The sequence below is a fragment of the Schistocerca cancellata genome, chromosome 1 (genome assembly GCF_023864275.1).
Source record: "Schistocerca cancellata isolate TAMUIC-IGC-003103 chromosome 1, iqSchCanc2.1, whole genome shotgun sequence".
Classification (NCBI taxonomy): domain Eukaryota; kingdom Metazoa; phylum Arthropoda; class Insecta; order Orthoptera; family Acrididae; genus Schistocerca; species Schistocerca cancellata.
Window position 1 is genome coordinate 622340968 of NC_064626.1, and position 21229 is coordinate 622362196.

Here is a 21229-nt window from a genome sequence, read left to right on the forward strand (position 1 = left end):
GTTGTGAGCGATTGTGTGGGAGCATGTTGTGTATTTGAATTTAGGTTTCCTGTTTGTTCTGTGGTGGTCTGTGATAATGTCCTCCGTGTCCGGTCTTTTGTTTAAGATATGATTTCCGTATCTGGCTCTCATTTTGGCTAATCTGGTTTGTAGTGGCTCCATTCTGGTTGCCTCATATACTTCGTTGCTGGGTGTTATATACAGTAGCCTTGTGACACTTCGTAGGAGTCTGCGTTCCGTGCTGAACAGTCTTTTTGCGATCGGTGCATGTATGCCTCCCAGGGGGCTGCTGCATACTCCAGAACTGGACGAATGAAGGTTTTGTACATTTGTATTGCTGTTTGGGTGTTGCAGCCATGGAAGCATCCTTGCACTTGTCGTATTAGGTTTTGTCTGTTTTGTTAAGGAGGTACGTCAGGCAGGTTTTCCAGTTCGAGATGTTTGCCTAGGTATATTCCGAGGTCTCTAGCTGTGTCATTTAGTTGTAGGGGGCTATTCCAGAGGGTTAGTCAGATGTCATGTTCGTTCTGTTGTTTCTTTTTTGTTAAGTATCTGTGTCTGAAGAGGACTGTCTGTGTCTTGGTTGGGTTAGATCGTATCCTCCATTTTGCCATCCTGTTTTCTAGGCGGTGGAGGTATGTGGAGTTACCTATTCACCAGTCCCTGTATGCTTCAGAAATTTTATGGTCTTTGATCTTTTCTTCCCCAGAAAGATGTTTCTTTGCATTGGTCTTATCCTTTTAAATCGTATTGTTTATACACTCCTGGAAATTGAAATAAGAACACCGTGAATTCATTGTCCCAGGAAGGGGAAACTTTATTGACACATTCCTGGGGTCAGATACATCACATGATCACACTGACAGAACCAAAGGCACATAGACACAGGCAACAGAGCATGCACAATGTCGGCACTAGTACAGTGTATATCCATCTTTCGCAGCTATGCAGGCTGCTATTCTCCCATGGAGACGATCGTAGAGATGCTGGATGTAGTCCTGTGGAATTGCTTGTCATGCCATTTCCACCTGGCGCCTCAGTTGGACCAGCGTTCGTGCTGGACGTGCAGACCACGTGAGACGACGCTTTATCCAGTCCCAAACATGCTCAATGGGGGACAGATCCGGAGATCTTGCTGGCCAGGGTAGTTGACTTACACCTTCTAGAGCACGTTGGGTGGCACGGGATACATGCGGACGTGCATTGTCCTGTTGGAACAGCAAGTTCCCTTGCCGGTCTAGGAATGGTAGAACGATGGGTTCGATGACGGTTTGGATGTACCGTGCACTATTCAGTGTCCCCTCGACGATCACCAGTGGTGTACGGCCAGTGTAGGAGATCGCTCCCCACACCATGATGACGGGTGTTGGCCCTGTGTGCCTCGGTCGTATGCAGTCGTGATTGTGGCGCTCACCTGCATGGCGCCAAACACGCATACGACCATCATTGGCACCAAGGCAGAAGCGACTCTCATCGCTGAAGACGACACGTCTCCATTCGTCCCTCCATTCACGCCTGTCGCGACACCACTGGAGGCGGGCTGCACGATGTTGGGGCGTGAGCGGAAGATGGCCTAACGGTGTGCGGGACCGTAGCCCAGCTTCATGGAGACGGTTGCGAATGGTCCTCGCCGATACCCCAGGAGCAACAGTGTCCCTAATTTGCTGAGAAGTGGCGGTGTGGTCCCCTACGGCACTGCGTAGGATCCTACGGTCTTGGCGTGCATCCGTGCGTCGCTGCGGTCCGGTCCCTTGTCGACGGGCAGTGCACCTTCCGCTGACTACTGGCGACAACATCGATGTACTGTGGAGACCTCACGCCCCACGTGTTGAGCAATTTGGTGGTACGTCCACCCGGCCTCCCGCATGCCCACTATACGCCCTTGCTCAAAGTCCGTCAACTGCACATACGGTTCACATCCACGCTGTCGCGGCATGCTACCAGTGTTAAAGACTGCGATGGAGCTCCGTACGCCACGGCAAACTGGCTGACACTGATGGCGGCGGTGCACAAATGCTGCGCAGCTAGCGCCATTCGACGGCCAACACCGCGGTTCCTGGTGTGTCCGCTGTGCCGTGCGTGTGATCATTGCTTGTACAGCCCTATCGCAGTGTCCGGAGCAAGTATGGTGGGTCTGACACACCGGTGTCAATGTGTTCTTTTTTCCATTTCCAGGAGTGTATGTTTTGTGTCAATCCATGTTTGTAGTTTATTTTCCACCAGCAGTGTAATATTATCTGTGTAAGGTAGGAGAAGGAGAGACAGAGACAGTGAGAGAGAGAGAGAGAGAGAGAGAGAGAGAGAGAGAGTTGGGGGGAGGGGGGGGTGGGAGGTGTGGAGTAATCAATAAGAAACTTCACATTGAAGCCAATTTTACATTAAGAACTAAAAAAAGAAAAAAGAATGTAACACTGTACTTCAATGATTACACTGAGATGATAATTTATTCCATATTGCAGTAATTTCATGTAGTTTATATCATTACTTTATGCAGGAAAATATGTCTATCAGAAAAATAAGTTTTTTCTTTTATTTTAGATGGGTGTAGTCTTAATTAAGAGTTCTGACATTCTCCTAGCCTACTAGAAATTTTGTTACATCATCTTATTACTTGAAGACTACCTCCTGTGCTGATTGTAAAAACTACTCTTTTTTTTCTGCCTTTCAGTACTTCTGTACCAATACTGTTGTTGTGGAGGTGTAAGATTAGGTCTCTCTCACTCCCCGCCTGCCTCCCTGTCCCCTCAGGGTAAGTATTATGCTTTGATGCTTTGCCTTTCAGCAGTAATAGCTAAGATGGTTTAAAATGCTTTAAATGCTTTGCAAAGTTTTGATGCTTTTATTGAACAGTCTTCTCTTTTAGTCGAAAATCCAGCAGTATGGACCTCTAACACCCTGTATGGAACAAAAGTTTGCTAGTCCTTAAATAAAAAGTTTCAGGAATCGTTGCTTGGTGCTAGTGGATATCATTTCTCATGACATGTAGTGCCTGCATGTGGCTTTCACTAAAATATAAATGTCATGTGACTAGGGCCTCCTGTCGGGTAGACTGTTCGCCAGGTGCAAGTCTTTAGATTTGACACCACTTCAGCGACTTGCGTGTCAATGGGGATGAAATGATGATCATTAGCCCTTAGGACTGACATTCCGTTGCGCTGACCACTCAGATACCGGGGGCTGATGGTTTTCGCTAACAGCTTACATTATGACTTGAAAATGACTAGACTAGTAGATGTTCGAAGCATTGCAGACTTGTAAATCTTTGCTTTGAGCTAGCCTTAATGAGGTTTAAAATTTTCTAATCACTCTTTTGAAAGCAGTCGATGTTCTAATCGTTCTGATCAACTTGTTATTCCTGTGTTATATGTCTTGTGTGTGTGTGTAGAGAGAGAGAGAGAGAGAGAGAGAGAGATTTCCTTAAGACATTTACTGTCAGTGTGCTATTGTTCATTGTGTAAGTGGTGCGCAAGTACAAATCCACCCTTGAGTGTTACCTGCGTTTGTTTTTTGTAGTTTGATGATGTGAAATGATCCTTTGTGCAGGGGGGGGGGGACATTTTATAACTACCAATTTTATTATTACATATGCAGATTGTGAACAAAATATTTGAAATTTATATGTTCCTGTTTTTCCTTTGCTTGCAGATTACAGTCATGAGTGCAGTTGAAGCTGAACACTTTTCTCTTAGGTGGAATAATTTTCATAGCAATTTAGCTACTGGTTTCCATGCTCTGTTAGAAGAAGTTGACCTCGTTGATGTTACTATAGCTGCTGAGGGACAGTTTGTGCAGGCTCATAAGATAGTGCTGTCCGTTTCCAGCCCATATTTCAAAGAGCTATTTAAGGTAAGCCAAAGGCTAAAAATAATCTTTTTTCACTTATATGCTTATGAGAATCATTTTTACATTTTATGCATGATTTTTTTTAGGTCAATCCATGCAAACACCCAATAGTAATACTCAAAGATGTTTGCCACAAGGAATTAGTGGCAATACTACAGTTCATGTACCAAGGAGAGGTGAATGTGAGGCAAGAAGAACTGGGAGCTTTCTTGAAAACTGCAGAATTACTGCAGATCAAGGGACTCACTGGGAATGAACCACCTTCAGTAAGTGAATGACAGTATCAACCAAGCACATGCAGTTCAGGTGTTACAAATTCTATAACATTTTTAGATAAAAAGTCTACTCAGCAAGTGGCAACAGGAGAAAACACATAAAAGCTTAAGAATATTTGCAACCTTTCAGAGCCAGTGGCTCCTTTTTCTGACAGAAGGGTTGATGGGGAAGGAGGGGGGATGACAGAAAAGGACTGGTGAGGTTTAGGAAATGGGGGAGTTTGGAAAAGTCACCTGGAATCCTGGTTCTGGGTAGACTTACTGGATGGGATGAGAAAGAAAGATTGATTGATGGGAACTGCATCAGATGAGATTTGAAAACCTGAGAGCTTAAAGGTGGAAGATTGGGTAGTAAGCAAGACAGAGATTACTTGCAAAACATTGTGCAAGAGTAAGTAAGAGTGGAAAGTTAAGTGCATTGTATATGGTATAAGTGGGAGATGGAGAAAACAGACAGGCTCTAACATTCTGATGACTTAAAGTGTGAGTGTTGATCTGGGTTATATTGGCTTATTCCCCCAAACCACCTTCCACTTCTTTAAGAGGCGACTTACTTGGAATTTGCAGCCGCTCGTCTTTACTGAATAGCCGGCTCCTGCAAATCCTCTTGACTAATTCTCTGTCGAATAACACTAGCTACAGAAATTTTTATACTCTTTCTACTTATGAAATAAGTAGACATACAAACTTAACTTTTCGTCAACTAATGATGTATTTGACCTCCATACACAATAAAAAAATTCACTTTCCTCATGAATATGTAACTTCCTGCAAGTCTCTCACACAGGTGGACATTAGAAACAAATTGAGTTATTGTTAATAGAAAGATGGCTTGGATACCAAATGTTGTCAGTATGCTACAGAAAGGTGAGAGTACTCTATGCAGTCAGGTGGTTGAGGTTTAGATTCCTTTTTCCACAGAAAAGGAGAAACATCTGCAGTATTAATTAACAATTGTCTCTCTTGCTCCATTAGCTGATACCAGTAAACCTCCAATTCTTTGAAGAATCCAACTACCTTGTAGAAAAAAAAACTCTAGACTCTCGCTAATCTGGCCATTCCTTGCACATGTGGGTGCCAGATTAGTGGCAGTCCCAGATTATTGAGAATATCTGAAATTTATTTAAAAATGTAGGGGATAAACTTTATTAAATCCAAAGATACATTCAGTTTTGAAGAAAATTTTGTCCTTTAGTGTTTACATAAGTATACAGTAGTATCACTCACTGTGAAACATGTCTCGAATTTTTTAATGTCCTAACACTGATATGCAACAGCGGCATGCTTTGTCATGGGAATGCTTTACAAGCATTACCTCAGTACTGTATGTATCTGATTATTGCATAATGTACTCCAGGAAGATGCCCATAGCTTCAGCACCAGCAGTGTGAGACATCTTCATGCTCTCTCTTCCTATGTCCTCTTCATCACTTCCATCAATATTTTAATACATACTTTTGATTATTTCTTTACCTGCTAAAGTTTGATCTGTCTCACAGTTTTTCTCATTCAGCTACTTATCAGCATCATCATCATCAGTTTTTCCTCCTCCTGAAAGTTGTGGAATGTGTCAGAGTACAGGGTGTCAGCAGTTGATAATTCCGAATTGATAGGCTCATTACTGCAATCAGTATTGGATCCAACTTACATCAATGTATGGCCACACTTTTCTCCAGCTCTTCATTATGATAGCATTTTCCACTTCAACCCATGCCTCATATGCTTGGAAAACATCATCATGTAAGTTGATTTCCTTCCAAGCCTTCAGCAGTGTCTTGGTATAGTCATCTTCACATTCCTTCAGCAAATAGACAAGATGTGCATGTCAATAAAGATGTTTAATTGATTTCAAAATTCTCTGGTTCATGGGTTGGATCAGGGCTGTCTCATTGGACTGAAGAAAGAGTGCTTGTATACCATTGGACTTCAGAGTCACATTGGAAAGATGACCGGAGCATTGTCAGTAATGATAGCTTTCAGTAAAAGCTTTTTCTTTTTCAGCTCCTACGTCATGGCAAGTAAGAATGTTTTATGAAACCACTGAGAGAATATTTCTTTGTCCATCCAGGTCTTCTTTTGAGCCCAATATTGGACTAATGGCATATTTATGTCACTTTATTGAAAATAACATGGATTTTGGGATTTCCTAATCACCACGAGCAGTAGTTTATGACTCCCATTTACATTACAACACACCATTAAAGTGAAATATTCCTTCTGTTGCTTGTACCTATGACATCCCTTCTCGTTCTTGGCAGCTAACATTTTTGAAGGAAGCATCTCATAAAAGAGTCAGGTTTCATCAGCATTGTATAAGGCATCAGCAATTAAATCTTCTTCCTCTGTTATCTTCTGCATCTTATTTACAAACTCATGTGCATCTTTCTCGTTAGCTGAGCAACTTCACACAGTGACTGTCAGCTGCCAAATGTCATGGCATTCTTTTTAGTTTGATAGCAACCCTCGATTTCTGCAAACAAGTTACTATTGCCAAATCATTTGTTAAATGCAGATGCTTTTCCTTTATTATCAGGTCACTGACTGGAATTCCTTTACTGTGTTGTATGAACCATCTATAAACAGCTGTGTCCAGATCTTCATTCTTACTCGACATAACCTTCTGTTTTCCCAATTCGCGATCCATTTGGGTTACATACTGCCGAAAAACATCTTCGTTTGTGATGTCATAAGTAGTTGCTCTTCCAACATTGTACTCGGCAACAATGGCTTTCTGCGAAGAGCCTCTGTTTAACTTATCTAAAATTCAGAGTTTCTGCTTGAGGTCTAAGGTAACATGTTTCCTTTTAGAAGATATGGAAGTGTAAAGAATGCCACAGTTTCAAATATGTACAGCATTGTTTAAAACTGTAATTCACCAACAACATTTTGCACACAATAACTCAGGCCGGAGTACTGAGGGCCAGATTAGTGAGAGTTTAGTTTAGTTTTGAATGATTGATTACTTTACAAATGAGTTAATGTGTTAAATATTTGATATTAAGTATATAAGTGCGAGAAACTTTAGAGAAGGTTTGAAAATTTGTTTAAACTTCATTGGAAGTTGCCAATTAATTATCAAACACTGGATGAGTTTAGCCTGGGTATTTGGCACTCCATTGTAAGAAACAGCTAGCTTTTCATTCACTTCAATATTTATGATGGTATATCTCCTGGAAACTGTGTTGTACGATTATATAATTTTGCAGGCGCTTTCAGTAGAATTTGTAGTAAGAAAGTACTAAATTAAATTGGCATACCTGATGTCGTGATTTCACTGCATGAACAGGGAAATTCACCATTTTGTGGAGGTGTTTCAGTGAGAAAAAGTTTTGTAAAGGTTTGAAATTGTGTAAGTTTTGATACATGTCACTAAGTGCTCTCGTTCTCAAGTACTGGAAGGATATGATCTGGATATTTGCGTGCTGTGGGTTATGCTGCCTTAGACAAATACACAGTTTCTAACTGTGTTACTTGTGTTATTTTGTTAAACCATAACATAGGATTAAACCTCATAGTAAGTACCTGTGGTCTAGGGGCAGCCGGCATGGTAGCTCAGCATGGCTGCCCTCTTTAATAAAAAAACTGAGTGGTTGGATCAATGATGAACTAGAACGGGTGTCATGGGACATCCGTCCTGAGCAAATACAGTAAACAATAATGGAAAAAATTTGGGTGGAGGGTGGGGGGGTGGGAGGGCAGGTGGTGTCTTTAATTAGTAATCGAAGTGTCCTCAGTCCCAGGTTCGAAACCTGTCACCACTTAAATTTTAGTTAATAATCAGTATTAGTGGCCGAAGACTTCTGGCATAAGATGTCCACATTCTGCCAAAGGCCTTGTCAAACAGGGCAGAGAAGTGGACAGAGGTTCAGGGCACTCTCTTGTCCTTTGGGTGGGAAATTACACCTGAAGGCAGAAGAATCAGCAGTGATCAGCAGCAGGAGGATGCAAAAGGCAATGGAAACCATTGCATTAAAGATGCGTAATGTATGTCCACAGAACATGGGGTCTGTAACTGAAAAAGTGTTATGATCATCTCCATTGGTAAAATATTCTGGATTAGTTCGCCATCGGATCTCTGGGAGGGGGCTGCCAAGGAGGAGATGATCATGAGAAAAAGATTGAATAACCAGCAAAAGGATAATATTCTACAAGTTGGGGTGTGAAGTAACAGACAGAAGCTTGAATGGGGTAGGGAAGCTAGAAAATCTGGTAAGGGAAATGCAAGGTTCAATCTAGATATAATAGGAATCAGTGAAGTGAAGTCAAAAGAAGACAAGAATTTCTGGTCAGATGAGTATATGGTAATATCAACAGCAGCAGAAAATTGTATAATGGAAGTAGGATTTGTTGTGGCTAGGGAGGCACAGCAAAGAGCGTTACTGTTAACAGTTCAGTGATAGGGTTATTCTTATCAGAATTGACAGCAAACCAATGCTGACAATGATAGTTCAGGAATACATGCTGAAGTCATGAGCTGAAGATGAAGGGATAGAGAAAGTGTATGAGGATAATGAAAGGGTAATACAGTATGTAAAGGGAGGTGAAAATCACGGGGAACTGGAATGCCATTGTAGGGGAAGGAGTAGAAGAAAGATTACTGGAGAATGTGGTCCTGGGACAAGGAATAAGAGAGGAGAAAGACTAATTGAGATCTGTAATAAATTTCAGCTAGCAATAGCAAATACTCTGTTCAAGAATCACAGAGGAGGAAGTAAACTTTGAAAAGGCCAGGGGATACGGGAAGATTTCAGTTAGATTACATCATGGTCAGAAAGAGATTTCGAAATCAGATTCTGGATTGTAAGACATACCTAGAAGCAGATATCACCATGTAGTAGTGATGAAGAGTAGGCTGAAGTTTAAGAGATAAGTCAGGAAGAATCGGTATGCAAGCAAAGAAGTGGGATATGGAAGTACTACAGAATGATGAGATATGCTTGAAGTACTGTAAGGCTATAGATACAGCAATAAGGAATAGTTCAGTAGGCAATACAGTTGAAGAGGAATGGACATATCTAGAAAGGACAATCATAGAAGTTTGAAAAAAAAAAATAGTAGGTACAAAGAAGGTAACAGTGAAAAAACCATGGGTAACAGAAGAAATACCTCAGTTGATTGATGAAAGAAGGTAGTACAAAAATGTTCCTGGAAATTTAAGAATACAGAAATACAAGTCACTGAGGAATGAAATAAATAGGAAGTGCAGGAAGCTAAGATGAAATTGCTACATGAAAAATGAGAAGAAATCAAAAAAGAAATGATTGTTGGAAGGACTGACTGTGCATATGGGAAAACCAAAACAACTTTCGGTTACATTAAAAGCAAGGGTGGCAGCATTAAGAATGCGACAGGAATTCCACTGTTAAATGCAGAGTAGAGAGCAGATAGGTGGAAAGAGTACTTCAAAGACCTCTATGAAAGGAAAGATTTGTCTAATGTGGTAAAAGAAGAAACAGGAGTCAATGTAGAAGAGATAGGGGATCCAGTATTAGAATCAGAATTTAAAAGGGCTTTGGAGAACTTAAGGCCAAATAAAGCAGAAGGGATCGATAACATTCCATCAGAATTTCTAAAATCATTGAGGGAAGTGGCAACAAAAACAACTATTCACGTTGGTGTGTAGAATATATGAGTCTGGTGACATACCATCTGACTTCCAGAAAAGTAAATATTATACAGAAGAATGGGAAAGAAATTTGGTAATGTCTTAGATGACAGTCAGTATGGCTTTAGAAGAGGTAAAGGCATCATAGAGACAATTCTCACATTGCGGTTGATAACGGAAGCAAGACTAAAGAAAAATCAAGACATGTTCATAGGATTTGTCGACCTGGAAAAAGCATTTGACAGTGTAAAATGGTGCAAGATGTTCGAAATTCTGAAAAAAAAAATAGATGTAAGCTATGGGGAGAGATGGATAATATACAGTATGTACAAGAGGCAAGAAGGGAAATAAGAGTGTATGACCAAGAATGAAGTACTCAAATTAAAAAGGGTGTAAGACATTTGTCTGCTTGTGACTGTATATGTGTGGATGGATATGTGTGGATGGATATGTGTGTGTGTGCGAGTGTATACCCGTCCTTTTTTCCCCATAAGGTAAGTCTTTCCGCTCCCGGGACTGGAATGACTCCTTACCCTCTCCCTTAAAACCCACATCCTTTCATCTTTCCCTCTCCTTCCCTCTTTCCTGATGAGGCAACAGTTTGTTGCGAAAGCTTGAATTTTTTGTGTATGTTTGTGTTCGTTTGTGTGTCTGTCGACCTGCCAGCACTTTATATATATATATATATATATATATATATATATATATATATATATATATATATATATATATATATATATATATATATTCTAGCTTTCGCAACCAACGGTTGCCTCGTCAGGAAAGAGGGAAGGAGAGGGAAAGACAAAAGGATTTGGGTTTTAAGGGAGAGGGTAAGGAGTCATTCCAATCCCGGGAGCGGAAAGACTTACCTTAGGGGGAATAAAGGACAGGTATACACTCGCGCGCACACACACACATATATCCATCCGCACATACACAAACACAAGCAGACATTTGTAAAGACAAAGAGTTTGGGCAGAGATGTCAGTCGAGGGGGAAGTACAGAGGCAAAGATGTTGTTGAATGACAGGTGAGGTATGAGCGACAGCAACTTGAAATTAGCGGAGGTTGAGGCCTGGTGGGTAACGAGTAGAGAGAATATACTGAAGGGCAAGTTCCCATCTCCGGAGTTCTGACAGGTTGGTGTTAGTGGAAAGTATCCAGATAACCCGTACGGTGTAACACTGTGCCAAGATGTGCTGGCCGTGCACCAAGGCATGTTTAGCCACAGTGTGATCCTCATTACCAACAAACACTGTCTGCCTGTGTCCATTCATGCGAATGGACAGTTTGTTGCTGGTCATTCCCACATAGAAAGCTTCACAGTGTAGGCAGGTCAGTTGGTAAATCACGTGGGTGCTTTAACACGTGGCTCTGCCTTTGATCTTGTACACCTTCCGGGTTACAGGACTGGAGTAGGTGGTGGTGGGAGGGTGCATGGGACAGGTTTTACACCGGGGGCGGTTACAAGGGTAGGAGCCAGAGGGTAGGGAAGGTGTGAATCTTCAGGTTTTCACGGCGCAAAGACTGCTCCATTAAGTTTCGGGAATGCAGCCGCATGCGGCTGCATTCCCGAAACTTAATGGAGCGGTAGGGAAGGTGGTTTGGGGATTTCATAGGGATGAACTAAGAGGTTACGAAGGTTGGGTGGACGGCGGAAAGACACTCTTGGTGGAGTGGGGAGGATTTTATGAAGGATGGATCTCATTTCAGGGCAGGATTTGAGGAAGTCGTATCCCTGCTGGAGAGCCACATTCAGAGTCTGATCCAGTCCCAGAAAGTATCCTGTCACAAGTGGGGCACTTTTGTGGTTTTTCTGTGGGAGGTTCCGGGTTTGAGTAGATGAGGAAGTGGCTCTGGTTATATGCTTCTGTACCAGGTCGGGAGGGTAGTTGCGGGATGCTTAAGCTGTTATCGGGTTGTTGGTGTAATGGTTCAGGGATTCCGGACTGGAGCAGATTCGTTTGCCACGAAGACCTAGGCTGTAGGGAAGGGACCATTTGATGTGGAATGGATGGCAGCTGTCATAATGGAGGTACTGTTGCTTGTTGGTGGGTTTGATGTGGACTGACGTGTGAAGCTGGCCATTGGACAGATGGAGGTCAACGTCAAGGAAAGTGGCATGGGATTTGGAGTAGGACCAGGCGAATCTGATGGAACCAAAGGAGTTGAGGCTGGAGAGGAAATTCTGGAGTTCTTCTTCACTGTGAGTCCAGATCATGAAGATGTCATCAATAAATCTGTACCAAACTTTGGGTTGGCAGGCCTGGGTAACCAAGAAGGCTTCCTCTAAGCAGCTCATAAATAGGTTGGCGTACGAGGGGGCATCCTGGTACCCATGGCTGTTCCCTTTAATTGTTGGTATGTCTGGCTTTCAAAAGTGAAGAAGTTGTGGGTCAGGATGAAGCTGGCTAAGGTAATGAGGAAAGAGGTTTTAGGTGTGAGATGATCGGCGTGAAAGGAAGTGCTCCATCGCAGCGAGGCCCTGGACATGCGGAATATTTGTGTGTAAGGGCGCCTAAGGTTCTGAGGATTCCTTGAAGCTCCGCCTGGAGTCAGGAATGGGATTACCTTGGCAAACTTTGTATGTGGTGTTGTCTGAAAGCCGGACACACATATCCATCCACACATATACAGACACAAGCAGACATATATAGGTATATTTTTCCTTCATGGAATGTTTCCTTCTATTATAACTAATATATATATATATATATATATATCATCATCTTTGTTTTTAGGTATATTTTTCCTTCGTGGAATGTTTCCTTCTATTATATATATATATATATATATATATTGGTGTTTTGCCCTTAAGAGTGCATTTGGACTAAACTACATGGCCAGTTCCTTTTGCTGCCTTCCTTGCTGCCCAAACTTCCCTCATTCGCTTGCTGTGTTTCTGTTTTCCGGTCCACTTGTGACAGGTTACATTCCAGGACTGGATCAGACTCTGAATGTGGCTCTCCAGCAGGGATACGACTTCCTCAAATCCTGCCCTGAATTGAGATCCATCCTTCATGAAATCCTCCCCACTCCACCAAGAGTGTCTTTCCGCCGTCCACCTAAACTTCGTAACCTCTTAGTTCATCCCTATGAAATCCCCAAACCACCTTCCCTACCCTCTGGCTCCTACTCTTGTAACCGCCCCCGGTGTAAAACCTGTCTCATGCACCCTCCCACCACCACCTACTCCAGTCCTGTAACCTGGAAGGTGTATACGATCAAAGGCAGAGCCACTTGTGAAAGCACCCACGTGATTTACCAACTGACCTGCCTACACTGTGACGCATTCTATGTGGGAATGACCAGCAACAAACTGTCCATTCGCATGAATGGACACAGGCAGACAGTGTTTGTTGGTAATGAGGATCACCCTGTGGCTAAACATGCCTTGGTGCATGGCCAGCACATCTTGGCACAGTGTTACGCCGTCTGGGTTATTTGGATACTTCCCACTAAAACCAACCTATCCGAACTCCGGAGATGGGAACTTGCCCTTCAATATATCCTCTCTTCCCGTTATCCACCAGGTGTCAATCTCCGCTAATTTCAAGTTGCCGCCACTCATACCTCACCTATCATTCAACAACATCTTTGCCTCTGCACTTCCGCCTCGACTGACATCTCTGCCCAAACTCTTTGCCTTTGAGTATGTCTGCTTGTGTCTGTATATGTGTGGATGGATATGTTTGTGTGTGCGAGTGTATACCCGTCCTTTTTTCCCCCTAAGGCAAGTCTTTCCGCTCCCGTGATTGGAATGACTCCTTACCCTCTCCCTTAAAACCCACATCCTTTCGTCTTTCCTTCTCCTTCCCTCTTTCCTGACGAAGCAGCTGTTGGTTGCAAAAGCTAGAATTTTGTGTGTATGTTTGTGTTTGTTTGTGTGTCTATCGACCTGCCAGCAATTTTTTTTTGGTAAGTCACATCTTCTTTGTTTTTTATATATGCGCCTCAGCAAACACTGGCCTTTGAAAGATTAAATCACAATTTTTAACAAATTAGAAAACGTTGCAATAGCTAACAGTTTTTGTAGGAAAAACAGAACCCTTGGTGGCTCCTGTATCATGGTTAATAACTTGTTAGAATGTAAAGAAAGACACTATTTTAATTTACTTAACGAAGAACTTATATTTGAAAGTTGCTGTGTAGAGCTATAACAACATAATATTATTATTATCACCTCATTGTACAGGATTCTGGGTAGTGATGCGACTAAATTATTTTTTAGAGAAATTCCAGTGTCTCCTACATAAACCCACAAATGAAAAGAGGAAAAAAAAATTGTAATTGTTACTGATTTTAACATAGATGCAGCTAGTGAAACAAGCTTGTCAACCAAGTTTGTTGACTGAATTCAAGAATATGGCTTTAGACTCAATTTAACTGATGTCACCAAAGTAAGTGAGCGAACTGCAGTGTGTAAAAACAATATTGTAACAAAAAATACATTTAATGATATTACCAAATTCTCATTAGACCTAGGTATCTCAGATCACTTGGCTTTGCTTATTGAATTACTAAAAATAAATAAAGAAAGTGGAAGGAGGTGTTTGATGAAAAGACAGTTCAGTGAAGAAAGCTGACAAATGTTCTGTTGTAGACTGTGCATGGTAAAATGGTCATTGCAGCATGAAAGCTCATGTTCAAAAAGATTTTGACAAGTTTTTAAACAGCTTTCCACATGTTTTCAATTAAACTTTTCCACCTGTAGTCTGTCACAGAAAGGCAAGTAGTCAACTAAAGTGGATTACTACTGGCATAGTAATATCTAGTAATAGAAAGAAGCAGCTACATGCTGAGCTGAAATCCAGTAACAGTACTGAGTTCATTAACTATGTTAAATCATATTAAAAAATACTGTATTTAAGAAGGTAGTCAAAGTGGCAAACGAAATGGCAAATACTAAATTTATCAAAAAGCACAGTTGTCAGATCTCAACTTTGAATCAATCCTAGCCACCAAGAAATTCCTAAAAGACAAAATAATTATAAATCCTGCTCAAATATCAGACAATTTTAACAATTTTTTGTAACGGTAACAAAATCTGATGTTGATGCAGATGCAGACTCCTATCAAGATGTGTACGTTTATTTGGGTCAAGTCAAAATTTCACAAAGCAACTGTAAAAGATGTAGAAAAATCTATATTAAAACTAAAACATAAAAATTTTATGGGAGTGGATGAAATACTTGCCAAAGTAATCAAAGCAGCTTCAGTTATAATAGCACACCCACTGTCTGGAATAACTGATCAGTCACTTGAAGAAGGCTACTTTCCAGACATTCTAAAATATGCAGAAATGAAATCATTATTTAAAAAAGGCTCCAAAGAAGATATGAGAAATTACCTTCCAATTTCCCTTCTTCCTGTGTTTTCTAAAATATTTGAAATGATTGTTGCCATCCAAATTCAAAATTTCTGTCACAAATTTAATGGAATATCAGAAAATCAATTGGGTTTCCAAAAGGCAAAAGTACAATCTGCGCAATTAATGAGTTCATAAATAAACTTAGGTCCACTTTAGATAAATCACAAAAAGCTATGGGTATCTTCTTGTGATTTATCCAAAGCAAATTATATAAAATGCAAAAATTAGTAATTATGGGCAGTGCCTTATACTAGTTTAAGTGATATTTGACAAAGAGACAGCAAAGGATAGTCGTAAACTGAGACAAAGGAAAGTACTCCTCAAAATGGAGAACTATCTGACAGAGATTACCACAAGGATCAATTCTAGGCCCAATACTTATTCTTTTATACATAAATGACTTACCCATAAATATAAATCATCATTCAGTTTCATTCATTGATGAAACATCAGAACTGATAGAAAATAAAAATGCAGAAGTTCATGAAAATATCATTAAAACTCTAGAAAATCTAGGTGTCTGGTTCCATCTAAATGGCCTAAAACAAAATTTTTCAAAAACATAGCTTATGTAGTTTAAGACAAAAAAGATATTAAAATTATTTGAATAAATAATATTCAAATTATGCACATAAGCTGGAACTAAACAAAGTAGAATATGTTAAATTTTTAGGAATGCAGTTGGACAGAAATCTAACACGGTCCTCATACATAGACTATTTAAAAAGCAATCTGATCTGCCTGGTATTTGAAGAAGGTAGCATACCATAGCTACTTTGAGGCAATAGTGAGACACGGCATTGTCTTTTTGGCAAATGCTAGCAATTTGACAAGAATATTAAATTTACAGAAAGAAATCATAAGGAACATGTGTAGTGCAAAGTCAAGTGAATATTGTCGGCCACTATTAAGAGACCTAAACATATTAAGGGGACCACACCCTGCCTATCTAACCCATGTTAATTTAGGCAAGTATTTGACCCATTTGTGAAAAAAACTATTTGATGCAGGACCTTAATACTTTTACTGTATGTTACATGATGCTAATAGAGTCAGTTGTACTAAAATCTACTTTATCCATTTTATAGTTTTTAAGAAATACTTTTGAAAAATTTATTAACAAAAAATATTAAGTTTTTTCTGCAGAAAATATTTTTTGTGAACTTCCTAATGGGGGAATATTAATGAATGTAGTACCAGAGGTGGCTTTTTATGTTATGCAGAGTCTCTGAAAATTTCATTCATTTATATGTGATAGTTTCTGATATAATGGGGCATATGTACTGAAAATTTTAGTTTGTGGGAAATTGACTTTAAAGAAAAAACTTTTGAAATTTGTTACTTACAGTTAATTAAAACTGTCCTGCTGCATATGATGGCTCTTCTTTGGCCTATAGCAGGCCTTCCAGCTTCTTTTTCGCCTTCCTGGATGTTTGTCTTGCTTTCTTGGCCTTATTAAATGCAGACCTGTCTGCGTCGGCTATCCTCCCTCGTTTTATCACAATGTTGGAGCCCAATGATCGTATTTTCACCAGGATTAATTCCCAGCTTTTTCAGTACCCAACACTTTCCAATATTACCACAATTGATTATAATAACAGCATCATGAACTCCTAGTTTCATTGTATGCATGCCTACAAATACAGTTTTAGGAAGGCGGTTCCAAATTATGCTGTTGAAACATTCATTTGGGTTCTGTGTCTGCCCATGCAGACATTTCCTTGGAAGGTCAGGATGAGCCAAGTCTGTGAAAATAGGTTTAATTGCTGTAATGACAGCAGCAGGAAGAGAATGCTGGTGAGAATAAGATTCTCCAGCTACCTGAGCCCTACTGTATTTGCACCACGAATTTTCTCCTCATGGACTCAATCCATGACATGGCTTATCATCAGTACAGGACTTACGGAAGAATATGGCCCAAACATCTCTCTTCATTCCCTCCAGATTTTCTTTATTTCTTCTAATTGCCTGCCCATAGTATACCTGCAAGTTTTCTATTTCAGTTTTAGTTAACCGACAGTGTCCGGTCAACAATTTTCCATCTTCTAATTTTTTTTTTCCTTTCATATCAACAGTTAGTTTTCTTAGCCTTGTTCCCAAACGTTTTTGAACATGGCCTACACATTCTATTTTGCTAATAATGGCATCTCCAAATGGCTTAGAGTTCACCACATTGTTGTATGCCTTACTGTCACCATCACCCAAATATTTGGTGTACCGTACGCCTCTTGTTTCTACGGAGTGATGAAGTATATTTGTACTCCATGAACTTCCATACCACCACTTGTTCCTCCACAATTAGCCACACAGTTGTGTTCTTTATGGTCATTGACTTTACTACATTTGCAATATTTAGACATTATCTCCACATATAACACTTTACCATTGTCTACATTCATGGCAGTCACTACTCCATTCAGAGAAGTATGTCCTCTTTTCTGCCAACTTCCATCAAGTGCAACTGCAATATCCGAACATCCATCATTTTCTTCCACTGCTTCCCTAGCAGCCAGTTTCATACTTTCCTCACTGATCTCACATACAGCTTTCTCTAATATTGCAGTCAGTTTTTCAAATTTATTTGGTAGTTATTCATCACTGAACAAAATGTTCTCCCTGCAGCCATGCCTTTGCCAATGGATCGTAAGGCTTAAGCTAATCTAGTATTGATTTCATGAGGGCGACTTGCATCTGCTTTTGAAGAACTCGTAAATGAAATAACAGCTGAGCATTTAGTGTAAATTAAATTCAAAGCAATTGCTAGGCCTTTTCTCCCACTGGCACTCTGACAAATTTTCACACTCTGTGACTCACCACACTGTCTACATTGTACAAATTTAGAAATTACATCTGATAATATTCTCAAATTTATAATAATGTTACTGCACCTCTTGTCACTTACAGTAAATTCGTTGTAACTCTCTTGAAATGGTGAGATTAGATTAGATTACATTAGATTTACTTTCATTCCAATTGATCCGTAGTGAGGAGGTCCTCCAGGATGTGGAACATGTCAGAAAAACAACAATACATGACAAATATTTACAACTAAAACAAATAAGCTAATGTACCATTCCACAGGTCCCAAGTGGAATGATCGTCATTTTTTAATGAACACTAAGAGTCATTTTACAAATACTAATGCACTGAAAGTAAAATAAAAAAGTTTATTTATTTATAAGGTAATAAACATATAATACAACTACTGTAATACTTATTTACAATGAACACATTACTGCACTGAAATGGTGCAGAAGTTAGATTATTCTTACACACACACACACACACACACACACACACACACACACACACACACACACACACACACACAAATTTTCAGTGAACACATTACTGCACTGAAATTGTGCAGAAGTTATGTTGTACTTATATACAAATCAGTTGGTTTTACTAAGAAATTCATCAATGGAGTAGAAGGAGTTGGCCACCAATAAATCCTTTAGGCTTCTCTTAAACTGAATTTCATTGGCTGTTAAGCTTTTTATGGCTGCTGGCAAGTTATTGAAAATGTGTGTTCCTGAATAATGCACACCTTTTTGTACAAGACTAAGTGACTTTAAATCCTTGTGAAGATTATTCTTATTTCTAGTATTGATTCCATGAATTGAGCTGTTGGTTTGAAAAAGTGATATATTTTTAATGACAAATTTCATTAAGGAATAAATATATTGGGAAGCTGTAGTTAGTATCCCTAGTTCCCTAAACAGGCTTCTGCAGGATGTTCTTGAGTTCACACCACATATAATTCTTACTGCACGTTTTTGTGCCCGGAAAACTTTAGCTTGGCTTGATGAATTACCCCAGAAAATAATCCCATATGACATTATGGAATGAAAGTAAGCATAGTATGCCAGCTTTTTCATTTTTATATCCCCTATGTCTGACAAAATTCGCATTGCAAACAGAGATTTGTTAAGACGCTTCAGCAGTTCTGTGGTGTGCTCCTCCCAGTTGAATTTATTATCAAGCTGTAATCCCAAGAATTTAACACCGTCCACTTCTTCTATCTTCTTGTCATCATATGTTAGACGTATACTCTTGGGACACCCCTTACAAGTTCTGAACTGCATGTAGTGTGTTTTTTCAAAGTTTAGTGACAAAGAATTGGCTAGGAACCAGTGATTAATGTCCACAAATATTTTATTGGCTGATCTTTCTAAGACTACACTTGATTTGCTATTTATTGCAATGTTTGTATCATCAGCAAACAAAACAAACTTGGCATCTGGTAATGTTACTGATGAAAGGTCATTGATATACACAAGAAAAAGTAAGGGCCCCAAAATAGAACCTTGTGGGACCCCACATGTAATTAGTTCCCAGTTGGATGATGCCTGATAGCTTGATACATGTCTCTTTCCTAATAACACCCTTTGTTTCCTGCCAGAGATATAAGATTTGAACCATTTTGCAGCATTTCCTGTTACACTATAATATTCTAGTTTACTTAAAAGGATATTGTGATTTACACAGTCAAATGCCTTTGACAGATCACAAAATATACCAGTTACCTGTAATTTTTTGTCTAATGAATTAAGTACATTTTCACTGTAAGTGTAGATAGCCTTCTCAATATCAGAACCTTTTAGAAATCCAAACTGTGACTTTGACAGTATGTTATTTGAGATAAGATGGTTATAAAGACGACTGTACATTACTTTTTCGAAAATTTTTGAGAATGCTGGCAACAGTGAAATTGGACGGAAATTTGATGCTATTTCTTTATCTCCCTTCTTAAACAGTGGCTTAACTTCAGCATATTTCAGCCATTCAGGAAATATTCCACTGATAAACGACTGGTTACACAGATAGCTTAATATGTTACTTAGCTCAGAATCACATTCTTTAATTAACTTTGTTGATATTTCATCATACCCACTAGATGTTTTTGATTTTAAAGATTTTATGATGGACATTATTTCTGTTGGGGTAGTGAGGGTCAAATTCATATTATGGAAGTTACTTGAAATGTCTGGTCTAAGGTAATCCATAGCAGCATCTACCGAACCTGACAACCCCATCTTTTCAGTAACAGTTATAAAATGTTTGTTAAAAAGTTCTGCAACACTATACACATCTGTCACCAATGCATCATTTACTCTTAATGCTATTTGTTCCTCTTCATGTCTGGTTCTACCGGTCTCCTCCTTCACTATATCCCATATTGTCTTTATTTTGTTATCTGATATGACTATCTTTTCCTTGTAATATATTTGCTTTGACATCCGTATTACAGTCTTTAATATTTTGCAGTATTTCTTATAATGTGCTATAGCATCAACATTGGAAATGTTTCGGATTGACAGATACAGTTTTCTTTTGGTTTTACAAGATACCCCTATTCCTCGAGTAATCCATGGCTTCTTTGTAGACTTTGCTCTAACCTTGGTAAGTTTTTGGGGAAAGCAGTGTTCGAATAAGGTAAGCACTTTATTAGCAAAAATGTTATATTTTTCATTCATGCCATGAGCACTGTAAACATCAGTCCAGTGAATGTCTCTGAGGAGTGTCCTAAAATAATCAATTTTTGGCTTACTGATTACCCTCTTGAGCTCAGATTTAACAGATTTTATATCCTGTTCAGTATTAACATTTAACAGAAGGAACTGCATGTCATGGTCTGAGAGGCCATTGACTATTGGTTTTGTAATATAATTTTGTTCATTTGACTTTTCTATAAAGATATTATCAATGGCTGTTTGTGAGCAAGTGGCTATCCTAGTGGGGAACTTTACTGTGGGAATTAAGTTGAATGATAGTGTTACTAACTCAAATAAGTTCTTATTGGGAGAGTCTTTAAGGAAATCTACATTGAAATCACCAGCAACCACTATTTCTTTGTTTTTGGTTGTTAAATGGGCCAGTACAGCTTCAAGGTGGTTTACAAACCGATTAAAGTTACCTGCAGGTGCTCGATATACACTTAATATTATGAAAGATTTTTTGTGAAAATCTAATTCTGTTGCACATGCTTCCATATGCTGTTCTAGGCAAAATTTATGAATGTCTATGTTCTTAAATTTATGACTTCTTTGATGCTGCACTTGTTGAAGAATTACATTTGGGAACATCGTTGCCAGGTGACATAACCTCTTGTACAGAAAGCTTTCTAAA

General features: G+C 39.5%; 1 protein-coding gene across 10 annotated transcripts in view; it reads left to right on the top strand.

Moving 5' to 3' along the window:
* Positions 1-21229, top strand: part of LOC126183133 (broad-complex core protein isoforms 1/2/3/4/5-like) — a 319181-nt gene that overhangs the window by 45082 nt on the left and 252870 nt on the right. For 9 of the 10 annotated variants that reach the window (XR_007536700.1, XM_049924911.1, XM_049924950.1 and 6 more), the window contains exons 2-4: positions 2669-2749; positions 3646-3846; positions 3930-4109. Coding sequence is in view for 9 of the 10 variants with exons in the window: in XM_049924911.1 (XP_049780868.1) it covers positions 3655-3846; positions 3930-4109 (372 nt within the window). In the remaining variant the exon portion in view is untranslated. The remainder of the gene's footprint in view (positions 1-2668; positions 2750-3645; positions 3847-3929; positions 4110-21229) is intronic. The other variant, XM_049924910.1, reaches the window with a different exon arrangement.